We start from the raw sequence: 23836 nt of genomic DNA, 5'->3' as shown, positions 1-23836 counted from the left end.
AACTCAGAAAACCAAGGCAAATGAATGCACCATTAAGATGCTTATTGAAAGGAACTAAAGTAACTAAACCTAATGCAAGATGAACCCCATTCAAGTCAATCCAAAAAAGGAAAATACAATTATTAAAAAGAAAAAAATACTATAATCACCACATATTATTCATTTTCTTAACAAAAAGAACCATTAATCTCACTCTTTTTCACTTGGTAATATACACTCACAAGATTTTTTTTTTTTTTTTTTTGAGAATGATATACTCACTAGACTTGAACCCCCAACCTCACCCACCACCTCATGCTTATGGGGGATGAAGTAACACTTATGATCACCCAAGTAAGTGTCAGCAAATTAAAGGATTGGATTCCTAAATGAATTCACGTAAAGTGATGAAGCCCTCTCAATTATGATAGAGTGCAACTCGATCAAAATACAACCCCATTATGTGCCTTTGAATATTATTGTTTTTGATCTTGACATGAAACCGAAAGAAGGGGAGGGAGGGGAATAACCATTTGATGCAGCCATGTAAGATTAATTTGTTATTACTTCACAAATTTTCATATTCAAGACATATTTCATGGAGCCCACAGGTGAAGTACAATTGAAGTAAAAGTCGGGGTATTCAAGGCTATGATTCTTTTGTAAACAGTTTTTTAATTGGGTTTTTATCTTACTAGCTACGGTCAATTTTGTAGTCAAGGGCAAATTTGTAATTTCAGTGATTCCAGCAAATTAAGAATTTTTTGATAGTTTAATTGAGTCAAGAATTTTCAAGGAGATCCTACGTATCTTAGGCTGTATTTTCTGAGTCAAAACATATATATATATATATATATATATTTGTTCTCAATTTACTCACAGAGAGAGAGAGAGAGAGAGAGAGAGAGAGAGAGAGAGTTGATTAACAAAAGTATTGAGTGTTTTGAGCATTGAGGCATGTTGGCTTTTGTGGGTTCTTTTCTCTCCTTCTCTTTCATCTTTTGTTCTTCTCTTGTAGTGGTAATACTGTTCACGGGTATGGTATTCATACAGCCCCTGAACACCATAAAATCCTATCTTTTCATTCTTCCTTACAACCCCCAAATCAAGTCATTTCTTTTACCTATCAAAACCCTAAAACTCCACATACTTTCGTCTAACAAATAGCCATCAAAATAACTCATCAAACCATCTTTTAATTCTTACACAACCCATAATCCTTTCTTCAACAATTCTAAACCCCAGAACTACAAGTTCTCCTAACGGACTTAACCTTAAACCCTCCACACTCGCATGTAGACAAATTCCCCAATTAGTTCTACGTTTTAACTTCATTTTAAGCTTTAACTCAATCACCTTTCGTACACTAATATCTCTACCAGAATTTGTGGCCATGACATTTCAACCATATGGCCATACATGTGTTTGTATAAATGGACTCCAACAATTTTGGGACACTCTTTGAACGTGTCTACTAATTCAATCTAACATTTCAATAACATTAAAAAATCATCTTTAAACTCCAGACAATAAGCCATTGCAAGGCCAACACAAGTGCAGAATTCTACAAGTGGAGGCTGGAAGGCATAAATACTCATCATATTACACTATCTACATTTTTTTTGATAAGTTATATTACACTATCTACATGTAAGACATATATCAAATAATGCATACAAGTGTTTCGTAAGTCTATGTAAAAGCTAGCATTGTGTTTGATCAGACACCAAAAAGTGTTATGAATCAGAAAACATTACAAGGTGTTGGAAATTTGACACCATTGTGATTTGTTGGGATCTAAANCTTTGAAAAGGGGTAAGTAAGCAAAGCCCATCCTGTTTCTAAAGAACAAAAACCAGGAGTTCTCTTTCAGATTTCTTCCAATTAACTAACTCATCCTTACCTTAGTGGTTCAAAGTTCTTACAAAACAAAATATTCTTTTTTCCTGACATGCCTTCAGCCCTTCAGCATGTAAAGTGTCACCATTTAACACTTCCCTAAACTACCACTAATTCTAGAATACATTGACAAGTTTCATCGTCACAGTATTTCAAGATTTGGAAGGCTACTCCTTTGTGTGTATTGTGGACCACTTGGCGAGAGAGGAATATTAGTACCATGGTGTTGAACAGTCTAATCATGTACTCAAGCAAATGGTTGAGGTCCACATATGAGCAGATGATTGCTTTGGGCAGCATCCCTTCTCTTTTAGATTTTCTAAATCTTCTGAGTTGGAGGTCGTAATTCAAAAATATTGTGTACTTGATCTATCTCCTCTTTTGAATAAATTATTATACAAAAACAATTCTAAAATATGCACAAAATCAAGTTTTGGAGGAGACAGATTTCAAACAGTAGTTCCTGATGACCTAAACCTCTTTGTTCAGCTGATCTAAAACCCTACTGGAACTGTTGTTAATGAACTTCATATTCCTTGAATCCACTCCAAGGAAAGTGTGAACCAAAAAGAAGGCTGACAAGAACAACAGAATATAAAACTTGAAAAGAAGGCAAAATATAGGTACATCAAATAACTGAAAGCAATCAACTAAAAGAAGGCAAAGAGATAAAGGAAGAAACAGAAGTAGAAAACCCATTTTCTAAATCAACTCGAGGCAATTGGGTTTGACTTACTAAATGTTTCCACTCGAGGCAATTGATCAATCACTTGGGTATCAACATCCACAGAACTAGGATTTGGCAAATTTGTGACCTTAGGTTCATTTCCAGGCTCTTCACTTGCAATCTCATTTGATTTCATGTCACCCTGAGAACAGTCACAGACAGAAAACTATCAGAGTCCAAAAGCAAGCGAGGTGCCATCTCTTTTCAAGTGACTTGAGTACACAATTCATATACTTAGATTTAGTTTTCCATATAGAATCATGCCTGCAATGATCACCCCATATTTAAAGCCCAATTTTCAAATAACCAAGGATATCAAAATCGTAGAGCTAGCCAGTAATTACAGATTCAAAATCAAATATACAGATCAGGCTACAAGCAATATTTCAGAGTAACCTCTTTGTGGCGTTACAATCCAGTAAAACAGGTAAAGGTGATGCGTACAACATAGCAAGGAACCAGGGGAATTTATAAGTTATAAATTAAAACAAAACAAAAATGAAGCATTTCAAACAATGAACTTTGGAGATAGTGAGTCAGCGGGTGGAGCTACCTAGATTTTCCTAACTAATTTTTTAACAAGACAATTCAATGCAAAAGCATTTAACAAAATAGTTGCTTAAAAGTTCTAACTTCACATTCTACCTGAAGGATGTCATCGGAACCACAAATTAACATCACAGTTTAGTCAGTTCTGCATATAATACCAGGATCAATTCAAGAATGGTAAGGATATTACAGAAAATTGAATTATAAGTACACATTGAAAGATTTGCACCCACACTGTGGGGAGGAGGGGGGAGGAAGAAGAATAAAAGCTGAGGAAGGAAAAAAAAAAGCAACCAGGGTCAGACAGAATGAAGATTAAGAGCTGGTGTCTCAGCAACCACATCTAACTACAGCGCTTGCATGACAAGGCCGTAAGAAGTACCACTTGTTTGTAGTGTGTTAGTTGAGGAAAAACATGAAGGGTCCAAAAGTAAACTGGTGTGTGTTTGGATACAGCTTTTTGCTGATTGCTAATTTGTTGAAAATTAATTAAAATATAATTGTACCTAGAAAAAGTGAGGCTTTAAAAGGTGTGCATAAGCAAATAAGCTAAAAAGATAAACCCAAGTTCTGAAAGGCAAAAGTATGATCAGTTTGAATAAATTAATAACACTTCAAATAGAACTGACATCTGCCAAGGTCCAGAGGTAATTGTTAAGACAGATCTGTCAAAGTAGTGGAGGACTTTGTTAATATAAAACACTGTGGAAAGAGTCGTTGAGTCCGACTCAGGGCAGGAACCAATCCAAATTTGATTTGCGGTGTAAAGAGATGGGTTGTACCAGTACCCAAAAATCTTTCCCAAAAATAAATTTAAATTAGAGACTCGGCCCTACTTGACCAATGCTTGATTAAGTGCTAGCAAGACCTCTCGCCCACATTTTGGAGTAGGCAAGATGTTTGGCCTTCACCAGGAGATGGAATCAAAGAGGAGAAAAAGAACCTAGGATGTATGCTCAAAGATCACTCCTCTACCATAAGATTGTAGTTTCTACCTACCTCTGAGGAAGTATTAAGTGTAAGCAACTCTGCACCCAAAAGAAGAGAGGAGATACAAGGACAGATAATTGACCGGGCTAACAGCCCATCTTAGTTTTGTTGGTTTGGATCAGACCCACTTAGCAATTTCCTTCTTTGTCTCCTAACCCTGGATTGAAGTTAAATATCCAAGCCCATAACTGTACACAACATTCTTTATTATCATAACTCTCTTCCAATTATTAATAATATAACAAAGGCTGCAGGATATATTGGAACTGGCCTTAACTTTTAGTGAGATAAAGCTATTTTAGGCGATTTACCTCTAGACTATAATACGCACAATTATCTAATAAGCAGGTGCCAGGAATATGAAATTAAACTTACATAATATTCTTTCTGGTACTCTGCATTGAGCCCTTTTTCCAAGAGAAGCACCCTTTTCTTGATAAACTCAACCTGTCTTCTCTGCATATCTCTAAAGTGATATAATATAGAAGAGTCTTGATATACCCGTGCTTGGTTTGCAGAATCAGTTGTCCCCTGTGTAACATCAGTTGCTATATCATTCCCAACACCATTTTCTTTTGGCTGGGTGCCACTGCCAGGTGCATCTGCATTAGCTGTATTTGTTCCATTTTGCACTTGAGAAGCAGCTTGTCCTGGAACAGGTAGATTTATGAAAGGGAGATTTAACTCTTGACAAATCACCTCCTGAATCCTCAGTTCCTTGTCATCAACAATCGCTTGCCATCTTCCATACCCATGCCTTTCATGTAAGTAATAAGCCATGGGTAAGTAGTAGTAAGTAACTAAACAAAGATCTATGTGAACTTAGTATTAAAGAATACATAAACTATTAATCTCACAATCACTTGGATAAATCGTTTGCAACATCAAACACCACAACTGCACCCCTCAAACACAAACATAATAGTATATACTCATACACCCACATACAAGTATACACATGTACTTACGTGTGTACATGCATCTATGCATTTGTGTATTAAGGCATAAAAACTTTTAAGCAATGTCCCAATCATATTTAATCTAAGCAGACCAATCAAAAGCCGCTTATATCTCATGGTCTGACAAGTAAGATCTTGCACAAAGACATGATACATGCAATACTGCTTTTTCCATCTAAGACTAACCTTTTTAAGCCAATGCAATTTTGAAACATAATAAACTTCACAATTCTTGAGCATGTATGACCATGAGATGGAAATACAACTTATGCAATAGGGTTGAACCCGTGACCCCATCCTCTACCCTATTTTTAAGAGTTAGGTAGATGCCATTTGTTCCAAAAATCAAAGGCATAAGTAGAAGCATAATTAGACAACACCAATAGGAAAAGCAACACACAAATAGATTCCAATTGTAAGGCAAGCCAGGCTGCAAATGAAAATTTTTACCCATTTGACAACTATAAAGCACTTTTAATTGTATTTCAAGTATTTCCTGAAATTAACAGATCACTCATTTGCTTATTACTAATTACTGCACTACAAATAATGCAGTAACACAGACACAGAATATTATATGTGCATATTCTTATGTCTGTGTACAAACCATAGTCATTTTTACTATGGAGATGTAATTCTTCTTCTCATGATTTTATTATGAATGAAGGATATAAGCAAACTAACAAAAAGTGAACAAATAATTGCAATAAGTATGCAGATAAATATTCTAACATATGAACTAATATAATGACAAAAACAAATAAAATAAAATAAAACAAACAAACATACTTCAGTACAGCACGCAATAATAATAAATCATGTTCCTCCTTCCAAAATCTTCCACCCTTCAACCCTGGGTAGCGTGATACAATGTCATCAGCAAAAAGTGGAGTGCCGGGATTTTCTGATGAAAACTTAACCTATCATTACACATAAAAGGAGAAAAAAGAAAAGGGTATAATTAGTAATTCAACCTAAAAATTTGTAGAGAATCAAAAGATAAGCTTTATCACTAGCATGTACATTTTAAACATAAAAAAATTGGATTGGATGTCTCCCAAAATCCAAAAATGAGGGGATCTTCCATTTAACTAAATAAATCCTCTAAAATCACACAAACTATGCATGCACATTTTCACTTCATCAAGCTATATTTGATATATGGTTTGCATTATTGACAATCTACCCTCCCTCGTGAAGAATCAATCAAGAATAATGGCAAGGTCACTCTTTGGGGTTCCTCTCCGTCATCAATCGTAAAAATGTTTACTCGTCATTCCATTTTCCAGTTCTAATCAAATTAATTCAACACTTCCGAATTCTAATAAAATCTTTAAATACGCAATAATGGAAAGCAACTAAACTCGTGGAAGTACTCTTTTACAAGACTTACTTTGTCCCTTACTAGAAGCAGAACTGCAATCCTAACTAGTACATCTTGTATTCTGAGTCCTTCTTTTGGTACACCATCTATAACCAAGATGATTAGTAGTAACAACATTTTTAGTAACAAAACAAACAAATAAAAAGACATGATGGAAAAGAAAATAAGAACAGGAGTAGCAGGTTTTAACCTGAAAAGGTAGGGGAGTCTGTGATATCTTCAGCAATGTGAGTCAAGAAAAGAGTTCCATATCTGAATCAAAAATAAAATAACTATATCAATTTATCAAATATCAGCAACATAGAAAATGGAAAGAAAACACACAACATAACTTACTTCTAAATTTAATTTTTACTTATAAAAAAATTAATTTTTTCCTTTTGTGTAAACATTCCTGTTAAATAAAAATAATTATCATTTACATTTATAGCAATAAAAATAAATACATACATATTCATCAAAAATTATATCCAAAAAATACATACATTCACATGAATATATTCGTACATATATCTACGCACAGTCACAGCCAGAAGTTTGGGTTATACTTGCGTGCAATATAGAGTGAAACATTAAGTATTTGGCAGCGTGGTTTTCAAATATATATATATATATATATATCCAATTGAAGACAAACCCATCTTCACTTACATCATGGTATAGATGGAGTAACAATATACTCCAAACCCATCATTAGTGTCTGTCCTTTTAACTTCATTAGTGTTGTAAAATAATTGCATTATCTTTCCACAATCTCCTAATTTAGTTTACTGAATGTGAAATGTAATGCACAGTACTTTTGAAAGCATCAAATTGATAAAATTGCAATTTGGCTAAAATGTAAGGAACACATACAACTTATCTGGTCATAGTCAATTTGTCATGCTGTACTGAATTGTATGATTTAAAAATAAAATTTTATTATTACGCCTAGAAAAAAGGACACATATTGAAACACTTGTAACTTGACACATCAAAAGGCCTACGTCAACATGGTCCAAGAACATTTTACATAACAAAAGAAGTAATCAACAGAGACAAACAAAACAAATGGAACTGTACAAAGTGAGATAATTATCTCAATAAACATTATGGAACAAAGCACGCAAACAGAGGTCATCCATTCCAAAAAAGTAAAAAAATTGAGACAATGCTTTCACTTATTGCCAAAATAATGACCAGGACAATGCCACAATCATAGTTCAATGACATTTTTAAATACTATAACTACAAAAGATTCCAAATATTTTTTTTGATAGGTACAAAAGATTCCAAATATGAAGCAAAGTCTATAGAGAATACTCTTTGATTTCTTCATAGGTCTTCTGCTTCATGCGAGATGTAAACTCCTTCCAGTCAAAATCCCCAACCCCAAACCTGCCATACATTCAAGAGTAAGACAAGCAACAAACTTTAGCAAACTAAAAGAAATACAATGTCCACAAAAGTTGCAGTTTCTTGCAGCAACATGATCACCCCTTCTACAAACTAAAAATATCAAACATATGCATGCAACACGCAAGTGTGTGCAGAGAGAGAGTAAATCTAACAATCAAAGATTACTGGACCAAAGATTACAAAAGTAAGAGAAAACCTCATCAAAATTTGCACAAATGCTGCCCTCTGATTTTGATTGAAACCCAGTACCCTGAAGGATCTCCCTTCACCTTCCATCAAAGGAGGTGGCTCAGTACCCTCCACTGCAAAAGAATTCATACAGAAGTTTCCCTATAATCAAAACCTGCTGACCAAATCACTGTAATTAATTTTATTGAAAAAAAAACAATGATAAAGAAAAGATACCACGAGATTTCTTTCTGTGAGGCTTTCTCCCAGAAGGCGCTCCAAACGAAGGTGTTTCACTATCAGTCAGCTCAGCTTCATAGTTATCATCCTCATCAGAACTAACATCTTCTAAACCAGCTAGGTCATCTTCTTCAACAGACACCATCTGAACAAAACTCCAATAGCAAATGTTAATCCACTTCCACAGAGAATGAGACTTAGGAGCATTTTATTTCTAATCAACACAATTTTAGATGTCAATCAACTAGTTTAAACTTGTAGAATATGCCAAACTAAGACTGGAGACTTAAAAGATCGCAATTTTAAAAGTAAGGATTCTCCCATAAAAAAATGGTCATCTACACATCATTTGACATATTCAAAGAACAAATGACCTTCAGAAATAAATGTGACTGTGTATGCAAATACATCATTGTAGCATTCATTCTAAGAAAATCATTAAATAGAAGGGACCAAAGTGATTTTAATAATACGTCATAAAGGCAAAATTGAAATACCTGCTTCCGACTTCTCTTTCCTTTACCCAAAGCATTAAATTCCTCAACTTTATGCACCTCATATCTATCTCTTAACAACTCTTCCCAGTAATTTGATTTTTCTGGATTGCTCACAGAAGGCTTATTGTCCATTTTTGCCTTCTGTGCTTCCTCCTCTGCTACAGCCTCTACTTTTTCAATATATTCAAAATTTGCCACCTACAAAATATAGCATTCATTTGAGTAAAATACCAGAGAGCAAGAAAGAAGCGGAGAATATGACAATGAAGAGATCCTATCTGTTCAATAAGGCTATTCCAGCAACAATCACAAACATGATGTTCAGATATATAAAAGAATTCTACTAGTTGAAACTTGATTATGCTTCAAAAGATTAATGTAGACAGTTCACATGAAAAGGTCCAAATCTTACAGAATCCATACAATTATATTTTTGGACTGAAATAAATGGCAGAGTCAGTCACTAAACTCCATATCAAGAGATCAGAAACGTCACAACTCGTCTTATTTCAATTTCAGCCATCAAAAACATGCTTATGTAACTTTTTCAAGTATCATGAATCAAGGCGCAATAAGCAAATGACAGATGTAATCCAAAATGAACACCAATCCAGAGACAAAAAGAAACCACCAAGGGGCTAGGGCATTTTTGGACCTGCCATTACTATTACAATGGGTAGGGATGAGCTACCAACATACTACATGAATCAGTGAGCAACCCCAATATACTTCTTGGCTGGGTGCCCCTTTTGTACCTCTAAATTGAATGAACAGGGAAGATGGTATTAGAAAAATGTGGTCCCGCATGACTAAACCTCTAAACTGTTTGGCACAGATGTACTTTTACCCAACTTATTTTTTAAGCAAAATAAACCAATGAAACTAAGCTATACCTAACGAACAAAGGCAGAGAATGCAAACCTTTTTACTCTCTGTTCCACAAGTTATAATACAGTAGATCATGAAAATGCAAAAAATTTAGGCACTATATGCTACGCCAGGAATGAGCAATTTATCAATGAATTTTGGGCAGTGGCACTGAAGCCAATTAGACCTCTAGCCAAAAAAGGTAATATTTCAGAATTAGAATAAGAAGCAAAATATGAAGTAGTCAACTTAGATATCAAAAGAGGAAGAAAGTGGTCATTTTTAGAATAATTTCCTTTACTCTTCACTTCAATAATATGGAGAGAATTTTATGATCATAAATTCTTAAATAAGAGTTAGATTCGAATTTTAATGACAAGGATTTCCACTATATTTCAGAATTTGGCAAGTTCATAATTAGTAAATTATATAGTCTTAGTAATTTCAGGTCTATAAGGAGGGTAACTTGGGGATATAATGAACAAAAAAAGTAAAGAGGATTCCAAACAATGAATTATATTTTACCTGTGTTTTCTTCTTTATTTTAATACCAATGTTGGACGGTTTATTTGTAGTGATTTCTCTATCAAAATCTGCCAAGAGACTGTTCCCATCATGTACTAATGTCAGGTCATCACGTGTTAATCAATAAGTCACCTAGAGAAACATTTAGATTGGTTATAACCAAACCCACCCCCCCCCCCAAAATATATATATATATATATATATGGCCCTAATGCATCAAATAGCAAGTCTTTTAGTAAGATAGGACATGTGCTCCTAAACCTATCAGGCCATGGTCAGTGAAGTCTTGAGCTCTATCATTCTATAAACCATCTGATATAGTTCGCAAAATGCATTGACAGCCTAATAAAACCAAAAGAGAGGATGAGAGAGAGAGAGAAAGTCCTTCACCAAAATTAGTTTACATTTTATAGTCTACTCTTAGTACAAGTGAAAATGTACTAAATCAGATATGCAAAAATCATACTTCAATCCATCTTAGTACAAGTGAAAATGTAAACACTTTTATCTAATATACATGTAGATCAACTGCATGTGGAAATGTATAAGAACAAGGGATTTCCCTTTCTTTTCTTTAAATCAGGTATAACTTCCTTACTATCTTTCAACATTTTAGAGCATAAAATGAACTACTAAGCTTAGAACATAGGATACAAATCATTGTTTCTTTACTTCTTCTTCTTTTTGTTGTTGTGGGGGGGGTTGTGTGGCTGGCAGATAGTGGGTATGCACAAGAATTATTAAATATAAAATAGTTGAAAGTATAGATATTGTTTCCCCTCTAGATATTTCTATCAAGACCTAGGAAAGCACTAACCACATATGCACTATACCTTAGAAGGAATAGTCAAAATCAAAACTCCTTATATAAGTGCTTATATAACCCAAATCGACCTAGAACCCAAGAAAATATCACATTTATGCCTGAAAGTTAAACAGGTATAACCTAATTTACTTCCATAGTTGACATCTTGCTGCATACACACTAATCGCACAATAATATCAATGCACAGGATAGTATAAAATAGATAAAACCTTAAAGGCCTTTAAAAACCCATCTTCCTCATCATCATCCAATGTAGCCTCTTCATCTCCGACTTGTTCACGATCGAGTAATCTATAAAGGAAAAAATTCATTAAAGTTTATGAGCTCAAATATTTAAATGTTATCAATCAAGTCAAAATAGTAACAAAGAAATTACCTATCTATTGCAGCATCATCATAATGAATTTGGCGGGATTTTCCTGCTTCATCATTCTCATCAGCAAATAACTCCTTTGAGCCATACCTTATGATGTCATCTAACTCTTCCTACAGTACAATCGAAATTAATTAGAAGTTTCATTAATTTTTCTCTGCAGATAAATTTAATTACATAGAGCTTAGTCCTCAATGCACCATCAGAATCTCTGGCTTACATTTGACTTCTATCAGAAATAGTTATGAAAAGGAAGAACTTGAAGCATGTACAGCACACCGCAAACAAAATGATGGATATCTCCAGAGAACACCCAGTAAATCCAATTTTAAAGGATGGTTTGTCGCAGCTCAGCAGATATATTTCTCTATTTTGCAGCATGAAACCCATTGGTCCATAGTAGATTACATGACACATTATAGCATATATTACAGTGTTGCATTTTTTTTTTTTATTACACTTCCGTATCAATTCTTGAATGTTTCACCTCTTTCAAGGCTTTTAGGTTTAAATTTTCTGTCACATAAAAGCATTCATGCTTGAAAACACTTGATTGAACTAGATTGAAGTTTGTTCTTAGAAAAATCTAAGAAAAGTGAGAATCTAATTGTAAGGAGATCAATGATAACACAATCACAAATAGACTTCAAAACTATTATAAAAAAAAAAAAAAAAGAAGAAGATTCTTTTAAAAGCAATGACATACCTCTATGAAATCGAAATACTCTTTCACACTAAACATTTTAAAAGGACCAATAGAATTACACACCCCCGAAAATTCATGTTTAGTATTTACTGGTCATTTTGTGTATAAAGTTATTACATTTCCATACTACTACAACAAACAAAACATTAATATTAATGAATGAAGTCATAAGGGACCAAAGATGTAGACAAGAAAGGATTTAACTCTTAATATCAGGAAAGCATTAGAGTATAAGACCAAAGATGTAGACAAGAAATGAACAAGCTAGACGTAAGATTTTCTAATGATAATGGTTACATGTGAGGTGCAGCTACACCATTTGTTTATTTCACAAGAATATTGGATTCAACTGCGTCTTTACTGTATTCCAATAGGAGCAAGGGTCCAGACATGATGAGATGACAAATGAGAGGTACTGGGGCATTTGGCGTTTGATCTTACTATGGTGTGTTGCACACCATAAGGGAGATATGTTTTCCATGGTGAAGGATTTGGTGTACCAAGGGGCATTTGATGTTCGATCTTACAATGGTGTGTTGAGTGCCCCAAGGGAAATCTATTCCATGGAGAAGAATTTAGTTTGCCAAAGCCCCAAAACAGGTTGCTTTTTTGTGTGAACAATAGTGTGGGGGGATATTTTGACTAATGATAATCTCAGAAAGAGAACTATCATTTTGGTAGATTGGTGTTGCTTGTGTAGGCAAAGTGGAGAGAAGGTGGATCATTTGCTACTTCATTGTAATTTTACTTATGCAATGTGGAGTGCTTTTTGGAATTCATTGGGTGATGCCGCATAGAGTGGTCGATTTACTCGCTGGTTGGTGCAATTGGTTCAGTAAACATTCTTCTACTATATGGATCCCTTGTGTCTATTGTGTATTTTTGGAGGGAGCAGAATAATCGCGCCTTTGAAAACATGGAAGTATCGGAACTCCAGCTGAAGATTTCCTTAATTGATTGCTTTGTGAATGGTCAACAATCTTACAGTGGTACTATTACAAAGTTCACCGGATTGCTTTCTTCTGCTTGTAATTTTTTTATATAGAAATTCTTTAGGCACCTTGTGTTGCTATGTTATGCATGAGATAGTTCTTTCATAATAAAATCTCTAATCAAAAACAAATATTCAATCATCAACATATATTGTTTCAGACACCACAAAACCAGTGGCAGTGCCACACTCAACCCAGGAGGTTCAAATGAACACCCTGGCCAGGGAAAAAATTAAAATTTTTTTTTTTTATATGTACAATGTGTTTGGCAAATTAGATAGAAAAAATAAATAAATAAAATTTATGTATAATGTTTTTTATATTTTTTGTTTTGACCACCCTAAAATAAAAATTTGAATGTCCTAAAGGAAGCTCAAGAACAAACCGATTCGACACCAACTTTTATCTTGGCCTTTTAAAACAAAAAGAAAAAGACCAACAACAAAAATTCTTAACTGAGTAATGATATGGACAAAACAAAAATTCTTCTTAATAAATTAAAAAGACCAATAAGTTGTCAAAATTGAGCTGAATAGTTAAATAAAAGAAATGTAAAGAGTAAAGAATAAAGAATAAAGAATAGAACTAATTAATAATAAATTAAAGTATTCCTGTTGCAACTGCTACAGTGAAAAGAAAATTTTCAGCAATGAAACATATAAATAATGATCTGCACAATCGAATGAGAGATCAATGGAGGAATGATTTCTTGGTTGTATACATTGAAAGAGATGCAGTTGGTATCATTGATAATGAAGCTCATGCAACAATTTTAAAATATGAAACCTCATATAAGGCAATTGTAAAACTTCATGTAATTGCTTTTTTTTTTTTTGAAATGTTAATATATTCAAGTTCTCTTTTTATTAAATTTTATATAATTAAATTTTTTAATGACCTCCTAAAAAAATTTCTAGAGCCGCCACTACACAAAACTATCTAAAGCATTAGTATCCAGAAGAATTTTGTACCTGGTTAATGTTTTGAGCCTTTAGCCTCCCGACAACAAGATGCTCTAAAACCATTTTCTTCTTAGTCATTTGCATCATCCTTTCTTCAATGGTTCCTCGTGTTATAAGCCTATAAATCATCACCTGCAACACCAAGAGCACTCTCAAAGTTTAAAGCACCAAAAGTGACAACAACAATTTGCTACAACAATTGAAGAATAAACTTCAACCTTGTTAGTTTGCCCAAGTCGATGGGCTCTAGCCATAGCTTGTAGATCGGCATGGGGATTCCAGTCACTACAAAAGGGCAACACATTTAATGAATGAAAATAGACTTAAAAATGTGTTTGTGGGTGTGTGGGTGTCTAATACATTAGAGAAAAAGATAACACATCTGTTTCTTTGGCACAAAAAATAAATGAAAATAGAAATCTAAAAGCACAAATTCATTTTAGCAATACCATGATAAATGAATGCCACTAATAAGAGTTACCGACATCATTTAATTCATTACACACCCTCTGCACCAATATAAATGGCTTGCTTTCCTCTTTAGAATGGCTCAATATAAATGTCTACTGTCTCCTAATTAAACAAAAAGAAGGAAATATATATCTTATTGCAAGTCATACCACCTCTAATCGGAAAGAGGAAATAAGGCCTTATTATGTAGCTGCCATGAAGCCAAAGGAAAACCCTCCCCCCATCTCCTTCAACATTGTGATAAAATAAAGAATGTAAACTATCTAAATCTAATGTAAACCATCAAAATCTAGAATGAAGTGTATATAAAGAAGGGTTAGAGATAAACTTCCTACCAACCACCTCTCCTAGACTCCACAGAAGCAGGAGTCTCTACACTGGGTATGACCTCAAAAGAAATATAAAATGGTTACGTATCCACTATAGAGCATCGATTCATCTAACCAATATTGTGGCCACATGTGGCATCTCAAAAAAGGAATGTAAACCCCCCAGAATCAAATCACTGGCATACAGTAAAATTATTTTAGACATCATCTGCCCATTTGGAATTAGTCTGCAGGCCACTTACACCTTTATAACAATTCTAGCTAGAACTTAAAGTTTTACTTCCACTTAGGTTTCAGTCATGGCAATGCCAAATCCATAACCACTTCCCAGTAGTCATCAAATTTCACCGTATAGAGATCCATATCCATGAAGAATTATTAGATCAATATTTTATTAAACCACTTCTTACTGCCTCCTAAACTCCAGGTTCACCAACCAATGAGTTTCCTCACTTCATATATTACCAAATATCTATAAATTGATCAACAACTTGCAATCCAAAAATCGCAATCAATATCCTTCAAACCACTTCTTACTGCTTTCCTAAACTCTAGGTTCACCAACCAGTGAGTTTCCTCACTTCATACATTACCAAATATTTATAAATTGATCAACAACTTGCACCAGAAATCACATGAAAAAAGAAAACAAATGTCAGTGTAAACTTTTCACCTGTCATATATGATAACAGTGTCAGCAGTTGCAAGGTTTATCCCTAAGCCGCCAGCTCTGGTTGAAAGCAGAAAGCAAAATCTGGAAGAATTTTTGGCATTAAATCGGTCTATTCTTATTTGTCTTTCAGCGCCACCAACCTTGCCATCTATCCGCTCATAATGCCATTTCTGACTCGAAGGAAAAAAAATGAAACAATATTAAATCAGTTATATATATATATATATATTGAAAATTCATTAACCACTTCAACCCACAAACTAAAATTCTAACAGCCAAACACATAAGCATGTAGAAAAAATAATTTCACATGAAAACCTTGTAAGTACAGTAATCTTCTAGCAAGTCCAACATGTGTTGAAATTGTGAATATATAAGAACTCTATGGCCTTGCTCTTTAAGCTTCACCATCATTTTGTCCAACAATCGCAATTTCCCAGAAGATTCCAAGAGCTGTCTGTCAAATAGGAAAAGAAAAGTAAAAGCAGGAAACAGAGTATCATGTTTACAGTTAACTATAACAACATTAATATTTATTCTATATAATCCAAATATCAAAGTACCTAAGAATCCTTTCAAAACAAGAGCATATTATAAAAGGGGTCCGGTTAATGTATGCCCTTTAGGGCATACATTAATAATCCATTTTAGGAAACTTTTATGGTTAAAAAGCTGTCTAAAAAGTTAGTCACTTTTTCATTTTCCCATAAAAAGTTTCCTAAAATGGTTTACTAATATATACCTTTAAGGGCATACCTTAATAAAACCATTAAAGTATATAAAATATATCTACTTACTTGAAAGATTCTTTTGTATCTTCTATATCTGGTTCAACTCCTTCTAACATGTAAGGGTGACAACAAAGCTTGCGCAATTCCATAACCACATTGATTAAGGAAATCTGATGCAAGTATTCAAACATGATAATATGTTAGGTCAGGATTAAATTGAAAATTTATTACTTCATCATGCAACCTTACCTGTGCACCACCACGTCGAGTTAGTATCTGATAGTTACGAGTCAAGATTGCTTTGTAGTATTCTTTCTGCTTGCTACTTAATTCAACACGCAAAATAAGTTCCCTTTTAGGAGGTAGTTCTTTCATCACATCTTTCTTTACTCCTGCAATAACATCCAACAGAGAATGATTTTGAAAGGTATTAGATGAACAAAAAATTGAACTCCTATTTAACAGTAAAACAGTAAGAACTTTAGCTTCAATAAGCCTGCAAGACTACTGATCTACTTTTTCAATGACTCTAACCTATGGGAATAGGGCTCTCCACAAGGATATGGAAGATGCAGGGAAAGCAAAGAAGATCAACCAAATACAGTCCTAGGAATCAAGGATAATGTCCTCCTAAAATGTAATTTAGAGTTCAAGGTGAACCAAAAGTGAAGAAGGTGGTTCACTAGCTTAACTTCCACACAATGTTTCAACTCAGTCAGAGTCAAAGTTTAATTGCTATAAAAAATAAATAAAAATAAAAATTAAACCACATGCAAACCAACATAATTCGATTTAAAACGTCTCCAGCAAAGAAGAAGAAAAAAATATAGAGCAAAAATGAGTCAAACTTCACTAGTTTACTACCAACGTTAATTTACAGGTAACTGTTATATCTCATGGAAAGATATTGACGGTGCAACCATTGTGTTGCTATAGAAGAAATTCTCTTTGGAAGCATAAGACTACCTCTTAAGAAATATTTTGGTCCAAAAGCCAGTATCCATGATAGTTTAATTAGTCCTTAATATTTTTGGTTTTTTCTAGAGTCTTGGGTATTTTCGTGATTATATACTTGTAGGTAGAAATATTTTGGTCCAAAAACCAGTATCCGTAGTTAATTAGTCATACCAAGTGCAATCCATAGTTAACTAGTCATTCTTTTCTTTTCTTTTTTATGTTTAACTTGGTTTTTCTAGAGTCAAGGGTATTTTCATGATTATATACTTTTTGGTTGCAGGACATACTCATGGGTCTTGGATTTTATTTTATTACATTTTAATTCATTGGTAATAACACACACACACACACCTGGTGGGTATTGAACCCACTACCTCACCCTCTACCTACCTTGCTCTTACAAGGAGAGAAGGTTTGCCAAGAGCCTTGTAGCTCAACTAGCACCTCCTGAGTCCTGACCATCCCAACAAAGACAGAGGGTTCAAAACCCCCCTCCCTTATTGTAACTATTGAATTATAAAGTATAAATAAAATAAAGGTAGAAGGTACAACATGAGTCATAATTGATTGGCAGGTTCTATTTTATCAATAGTTAGTCTTATTTAGACTATGGGCCTTTATATGGATGCATTGGTCCAATTCCATAAGGAGTTTGTTTACTACTCAAACGTAGAAGTTCTAGTCCTATTAGAAAAAGTTAATATCTAGAGTCCATATAAGTGTGTCACTAAACTCAAATAAAGAAGAGTGTGGATTAAAAGAAAAGTGAGGGTTTTGAACATTGAGGCAGGTTGGAAGGTGTGTTCTTTTTATTCTCTTTCTTCATCACAATACTAATCAAAGTACTATTCACATATATTGTTCACGTACACTGTTCATGCTAAAATTCACAACCAGTGGACAAATTCAATCCCAGCTTCTTCTCACCTCTTTTTTGATACTAAAATCAAAATTTTCACTTTTCCTACCTACTAAAATCCTAGTTTTTTTTTTTTAACCCTTACCCTTCTTTCTAAGGTTCTAAACCCATAGATCCTCAGGTTCTCCTAACCAAAAGTCCACCACAAGCATGTAGACAGATTTTTCTATTCTGCCCCAAATCAAATATACGGCTACAAAACAAAATCCCCCAAACTTCTTATAACAATGGTTTCTATTCACCAAATTGGGAAAAAAAAAAAAAACATAAAGTTGAAAAGTATAGTGGGCAGTTAACTTTAATAATCAAACCATATCATCAAATAGAAAGGAGATTAAGTGTACGTTTGGTTTCAGCTGAAAGCGTCTGTGTCTGCGTTTTGCTCCTTTTTTTTTTTTTTTTTTTTGGCACGTGAAAATGAGACAAAACAGCTACTGTTCATGCACTGTGCATGAACAGTAGCCAAAAATTTTGACTTTTCCAACTTTTCAGCACAAATTTTACTGTTTATAGACCCACAAATTTTACTTTTCAGCAACTTTTTCATTAAAAATAGGTCCCACTGTACTATTCACACATTTAAAAATTATTTTGCTACAGTGTTTTTCAATTTTCAGTTTCAGTTTTCAGCTATATCCAAACGGACCCTAATTCTACAGGCTTTGCATTCTAGCAAAGCCAAGGAATTTGAAAATATTTTCCCTTTTTTTCTTAGATGGGTTTCAATCTGCTACCAGTCTCACAAATTTAGAATTAGTATAATAGGCAAACCAAAGCTATTATACAATTTAACAGCCTTACCTAAAAGTACCATAATGAAGAGGAAATATACTCTAATCATTTAATTTTTTTGCTGCTACTTAAAGGCAAATGTGCAGAAACTGGTTTCAACAATAATTGCCATAGATATAACAGAGTTGTTAAATACAGCAGAAATAATTAAGGAGTAACCCACTAACTTTGTTTAGGTTTGACAACTCAAACATAAGATAAAAGCAAAATAGTTGCAGTAATGATGCATTCTGTGATATAAGAATGTATGTCAATTTAAAGAGAAGAATAGCAAGACAGCACAAAAACTAGTCAAGATATGTAATAGCACATGCTGGTCAAACAAAAAAAAGAACAAGACGTATATTAAGCAAGCATAGATGTTGACATCACATATATAATAACCTATAATTGTCAATCAAGATCGTTTTCAATGTAAAACATAGGCAAATTACCATACCAGTGACATGTTCTTCGCAATTAGCTACCTATACTTAATAAATGCATGGATCAGTTAAAAGGCCTAAAAGAACCCATGCAATTTCAGTAGAAATTACTGAATTTGCAGAAAATAAAACTACTGCAAGGACAATAGGGAGTGCTGAAACAAAGAGTTGATGAAATACAGAAATAAAAACAGGAAAACCTCCAATATTGGTATAAAGGTAACATACGATTTCTGCATTTCACTAATTGGAATAAGGATTCAGATAGCGTCCCCAATCAATTTGGATTAAGACTTGGATAAGTTGAGTTGAGTTAAAGTTAGAGATTCATATGACAAAGCTAACATAAAATATAACTTTAGTTACGCCAAAAATTGATACGGATGGCAAAGTGATGTTGGGAATCCGAAGTTCCGAACGATTAAATCAAGTGAAACTTAATTGTCACATTGAAAGAGTTTAAGAATTATACTTCTAAGAAGATGGGGGGCCAACATTTTATGCAGCCTTGAAATCTGCTCCTCTTGATTGATATCCTTAAACTCTTCCTGGAACTCCTCTAAACTTGCAAACTGCAGTGAATTAGAAATCATACATTCAGAAAATAGTCATAACGTTCATAATCAATTACTGTAACATACTCTTAAGGAATCAAACAATATCACCTACTGCTATAATTGCTGTGATATACTAACCTTCCCGGCATCAAGGAAGTGCATAAGCATGAAAAGTTCATCCAGATTATTCTGAAATGTAAGATATGAGTCCCCATTAGTATGAACAAATGACTAAGAACCATGCAACAAGTTATAGAAGTGAAAATATGCATATGAGTGCGAACATAAATGCTACTAATCAAAAACCAATTCATAATTATATTAAACACCCAATACATTCCACCACACAAATTTTTTTATCTAAAAGTAATAGATAAATTATCAACATTAACCCAAACTATTACGCTACATCGCCAACATTTAAGGAAATCAAACTTGCATCAAGCAATCAGATGAGGTGAAAGATTACATTTATGAGACAAGATATATCCAAATTCCTCTTCTCATTTTTTTAAGCCAATTCCACACATCATAATAACAACAACAACAACAAGGTGAAGACATGATTTAGACCCCTCAACTGTGTCACATTTCAATTTCATCTATGAACCATCAATCGTGTCAATTTTTAGTCCTTTATTTTTTAAATTGATTCAATATTACCCTTACTATGTCTTGTTGTCACCATGCAAACAGCAATTACAAATGTCTTCCTTCTCGACATTTTTTTTATAATGCTAATGTCTTCCTAATTGTCACTGTATTACTAACGCAGTATGATAAATCACAGCAGCAATTACAATACTGGAGAAGATGGCGTCACATGACATGCATGTGACATGACATCAACAACAACCTTAAATGAGCCACATGTCAGTCAGGTTACTTCTCTTATTTTGTGAGACCTGCTATGAGTTAACATTCCACATTAGCGATTGTTGTCCGCATAGTGACAGCATGAAAAGACAAGGATACCTTTAAGTGTCAAAATAATAACAAAGCTAGGTTTTATAATACTTCCAGCAATTTTCTTATACAACAACAACATTATACAAATCAAAGAATGAAACTAATGGAATCCCAAAATATGCCGTATCATCGCGATTTGAATAACCCAAACTAATAATACCAAACAGATTTTTTTGGTCAGTCAATGAACAAGCTGTACAGTAAATCATTTTCTTATGTCAAAAATCTATTATGATAATTAGAAACTAGCAAATCTCCATGGCAATGCGGAGCAAACTCTTCATTTTATTTTTCTTTTTTGATATGTATTAACATGGAGCAAACTTATTCATCCAACACACACACACACACACAATGTTACATGAGAAAATGTGATCCAATTCATAATACCACAAAAAAAATTATGAAATGGTGTAGCAGTATACTGAAGTATCTATTGAATAACAGCATATTTGGTCAACAAACCTGAAGAGGAGTTCCGGTCAAAAGCACACGATGTCTACTTGAATACTGTTTCATTGAAGAAAATAATTTTGAATCCTTATTTTTGAGACGATGACCTTCATCAACAATCTACATAGAGATATTAGCATTAAGCCCAAAAAAAAATACACATTGAGGATTAGTAATGTACACAATGAGTCACAGGATGTTACCATGCACTCCCACTTTATTGGTTTCAATGATGTTGTGTCCAAGTTAATCATCTCATACGATGTAAGAAGGACATCAAATTTTATCCTATCTTGCTTGCTCTCACTAACAACTTGACCAGATTTCTTTTTCTTGATCTTCTTATGATTTCTAGGGAAGTAGAATTCATACTCCCTTAAGATAGCACGAGCTTGGGAAGAGCCAACATACATAACCTGCAGCAAGTAAACTTTCTTTCAGGACAAATAACTGACCAACGACAATGATAAATTTACAGATTTTATGTACATACAACATTCATTTGAGGTGCCCATGTTGCGAATTCACGTTCCCAGTTTCGCAGTGTTGAAAGAGGAGCAACCACCAAATGTGGAGAAATGTTCTCTCCAAACAGAGAGGCCAAGAAAGCAATACTCTGTATGGTTTTTCCTGCAACCAACAAAAAGTTTGCAAAATCCATCTGCTAAGACACACAGACTACTCCTTTATAGAGAAGGGGGAACACCAAAAAATAAAAACAAAACACAGAAAACTTACCGAGTCCCATCTCATCAGCCAGTATCACATGAGTTTGTTTGGACCAAGAGTAACGTAAGAAGTTTAACCCTTCAAGCTGATAAGGATGTAGTGTGCCTTCATTTACACCGTAATGCAGTTAACAGTTCATTATAATCAAACAATATAACAGAAAACAGTGACCATGTTAAAGAAAATTTCAGACAAATAACTTACCTCCAGAAAGAAAGTCAGGGCTATGTTCATACTGTTGAAATTCTTTCTGCTTCTTCTTTGATTCCATAGCATCTTTAGGGATGCTTTTCTGCTTACTAGAAGACAGTTTAGAGTACCTAGACTGAATTCTATTGAATCTCTCTATTTCTGGTTGAAATGCAGAAATATCAGATTCAAACTCCCAATAACATTCATCATAGGGAAGTTCCTTCCACTTCACATAATATTCCTTCTCATCGTCACCACCTCTGCAGCACTCAACAAACAATACCACATTCAACAATCATTTCCCATTACAGTGTTCTAACAGATCAAAATGATATATGAAAAATAAATCAATAAGGAAATTTGATAATAAGTTCACAAAGAACCCGATGAGACGTAAAATAATAGTTAAATGAAAGTATGAAACTCTCCATAAGATTATTTTCATATTGTACAAGACGAGAGTGATTTGATCTAGTCTGCCCTACATCATGATATGATGGAAGTTTTAAGATGGATGATAATAAATAAGGTTTGAACATAAGGAAGCAATTAGGTAGACAACATGAGAGATAAGGTAACAAAGAGATAGAAACACCACCAACAGGAGTGGAAAAATTGAGTAAACTCTGACCAAACAAAAAGAGCTATTTGTAATCACTATAACCTAAACACAAAAAAAAAAAAAAAAAAAAAAAAAATACCTCAAACGCATTTACCTAGCAAAGCAGAGTTTAAAATTCTTCCAACCGTCTTATACCCAACCCCCCAACCTGCAAAGGCCTACAAACCTTGGCCCACTTAACTAAATGAATTTTAGGTTCACCACCAATCCCATTCCATAGAAAAATCTCTCTGCAATTTCTCCATACGCTTTGCCACCTTACCGGGTAAAGGAAAAAGGGAAAGAAAGTATGTAGGTAAAGAAGAGAGTGAGCTTTAATGAGTGTCACCTTACCCCTTTAGATAGATACATTCTCTTCCAACCTGCTAATCTCCTCTCCATTCTCTCTAAAATAGGATTCCAAACAAAAAAGATCCTTAAATTTTGCGCCTAATGGAAGGCCAAGTATTTCAAAGGCAAAGAAGATTGCCCACCCCATTAGACCCACCAAATCCTCAAATTGTGTACCTCACCAAATAGGTACTAGTTCAGATTTCCCCAAATTAATATGAAGCCCTGACACCTCCTCAAATCTAGCAAGAATCGCTCTCAAATTAGCAATCTGAGAAGGTTCAGCATCACAAAAAATCAGAGTGTCATCTGCAAATAAAAGGTGAGACACCATCACTGATGGACCAGCCGTACTACCCACAGAAAAGCCTGATAATTGCCCAACGGAGGCAGCCACATCCAACATACGACTTAATGCCTCCATCACAATATCAAACAACAAAGGAGATAAAGGATCCCCTTGCCGAAGCCCCCTAGAACTTCCAAAGAAATCTGATGGGCTACCATTGATCAGGACGGAGAACTTTACAGTTGAAATGCAAAACCTTATCCATTTTCTCCATTTCTCTGAGAAACCACAATGCTGAAGCATATACAATAAAAAATCCCAACTCACATGATCATACGCCTTCTCCACATCTAACTT

At 34.1% G+C, this 23836-nt stretch overlaps 1 protein-coding gene across 1 annotated transcript in view; it reads right to left on the bottom strand.

Moving 5' to 3' along the window:
• Positions 1 to 1915: 1915 nt before the first annotated feature.
• Positions 1916 to 23836, bottom strand: part of LOC111993624 (CHD3-type chromatin-remodeling factor PICKLE) — a 24446-nt gene continuing 2525 nt past the window's right edge. Inside the window, exons 2-25 of the mRNA XM_065759919.1 lie at positions 22251 to 22498; positions 22056 to 22151; positions 21811 to 21947; positions 21521 to 21733; positions 21330 to 21437; positions 20034 to 20084; positions 19811 to 19910; positions 16495 to 16637; positions 16312 to 16415; positions 15833 to 15971; positions 15515 to 15684; positions 14260 to 14326; positions 14051 to 14173; positions 11385 to 11494; positions 11218 to 11299; positions 8791 to 8988; positions 8291 to 8438; positions 8082 to 8187; positions 7790 to 7864; positions 6678 to 6739; positions 6497 to 6573; positions 5893 to 6023; positions 4520 to 4901; positions 1916 to 2747 (exon numbers count right to left, since the gene is read on the bottom strand). Of these exons, the coding sequence (XP_065615991.1) occupies positions 2586 to 2747; positions 4520 to 4901; positions 5893 to 6023; positions 6497 to 6573; positions 6678 to 6739; positions 7790 to 7864; positions 8082 to 8187; positions 8291 to 8438; positions 8791 to 8988; positions 11218 to 11299; positions 11385 to 11494; positions 14051 to 14173; positions 14260 to 14326; positions 15515 to 15684; positions 15833 to 15971; positions 16312 to 16415; positions 16495 to 16637; positions 19811 to 19910; positions 20034 to 20084; positions 21330 to 21437; positions 21521 to 21733; positions 21811 to 21947; positions 22056 to 22151; positions 22251 to 22498 (3232 nt within the window). The 3' untranslated portion in view covers positions 1916 to 2585. The remainder of the gene's footprint in view (positions 2748 to 4519; positions 4902 to 5892; positions 6024 to 6496; positions 6574 to 6677; positions 6740 to 7789; positions 7865 to 8081; positions 8188 to 8290; positions 8439 to 8790; positions 8989 to 11217; positions 11300 to 11384; positions 11495 to 14050; positions 14174 to 14259; positions 14327 to 15514; positions 15685 to 15832; positions 15972 to 16311; positions 16416 to 16494; positions 16638 to 19810; positions 19911 to 20033; positions 20085 to 21329; positions 21438 to 21520; positions 21734 to 21810; positions 21948 to 22055; positions 22152 to 22250; positions 22499 to 23836) is intronic.

The sequence above is a fragment of the Quercus suber genome, unplaced genomic scaffold (genome assembly GCF_002906115.3).
Source record: "Quercus suber isolate HL8 unplaced genomic scaffold, Cork oak 2.0 scaffold_17, whole genome shotgun sequence".
Taxonomy (NCBI): domain Eukaryota; kingdom Viridiplantae; phylum Streptophyta; class Magnoliopsida; order Fagales; family Fagaceae; genus Quercus; species Quercus suber.
Note: the sequence above shows the minus strand (reverse complement) of the source record. Positions and strands in the feature narration are given on the sequence as shown.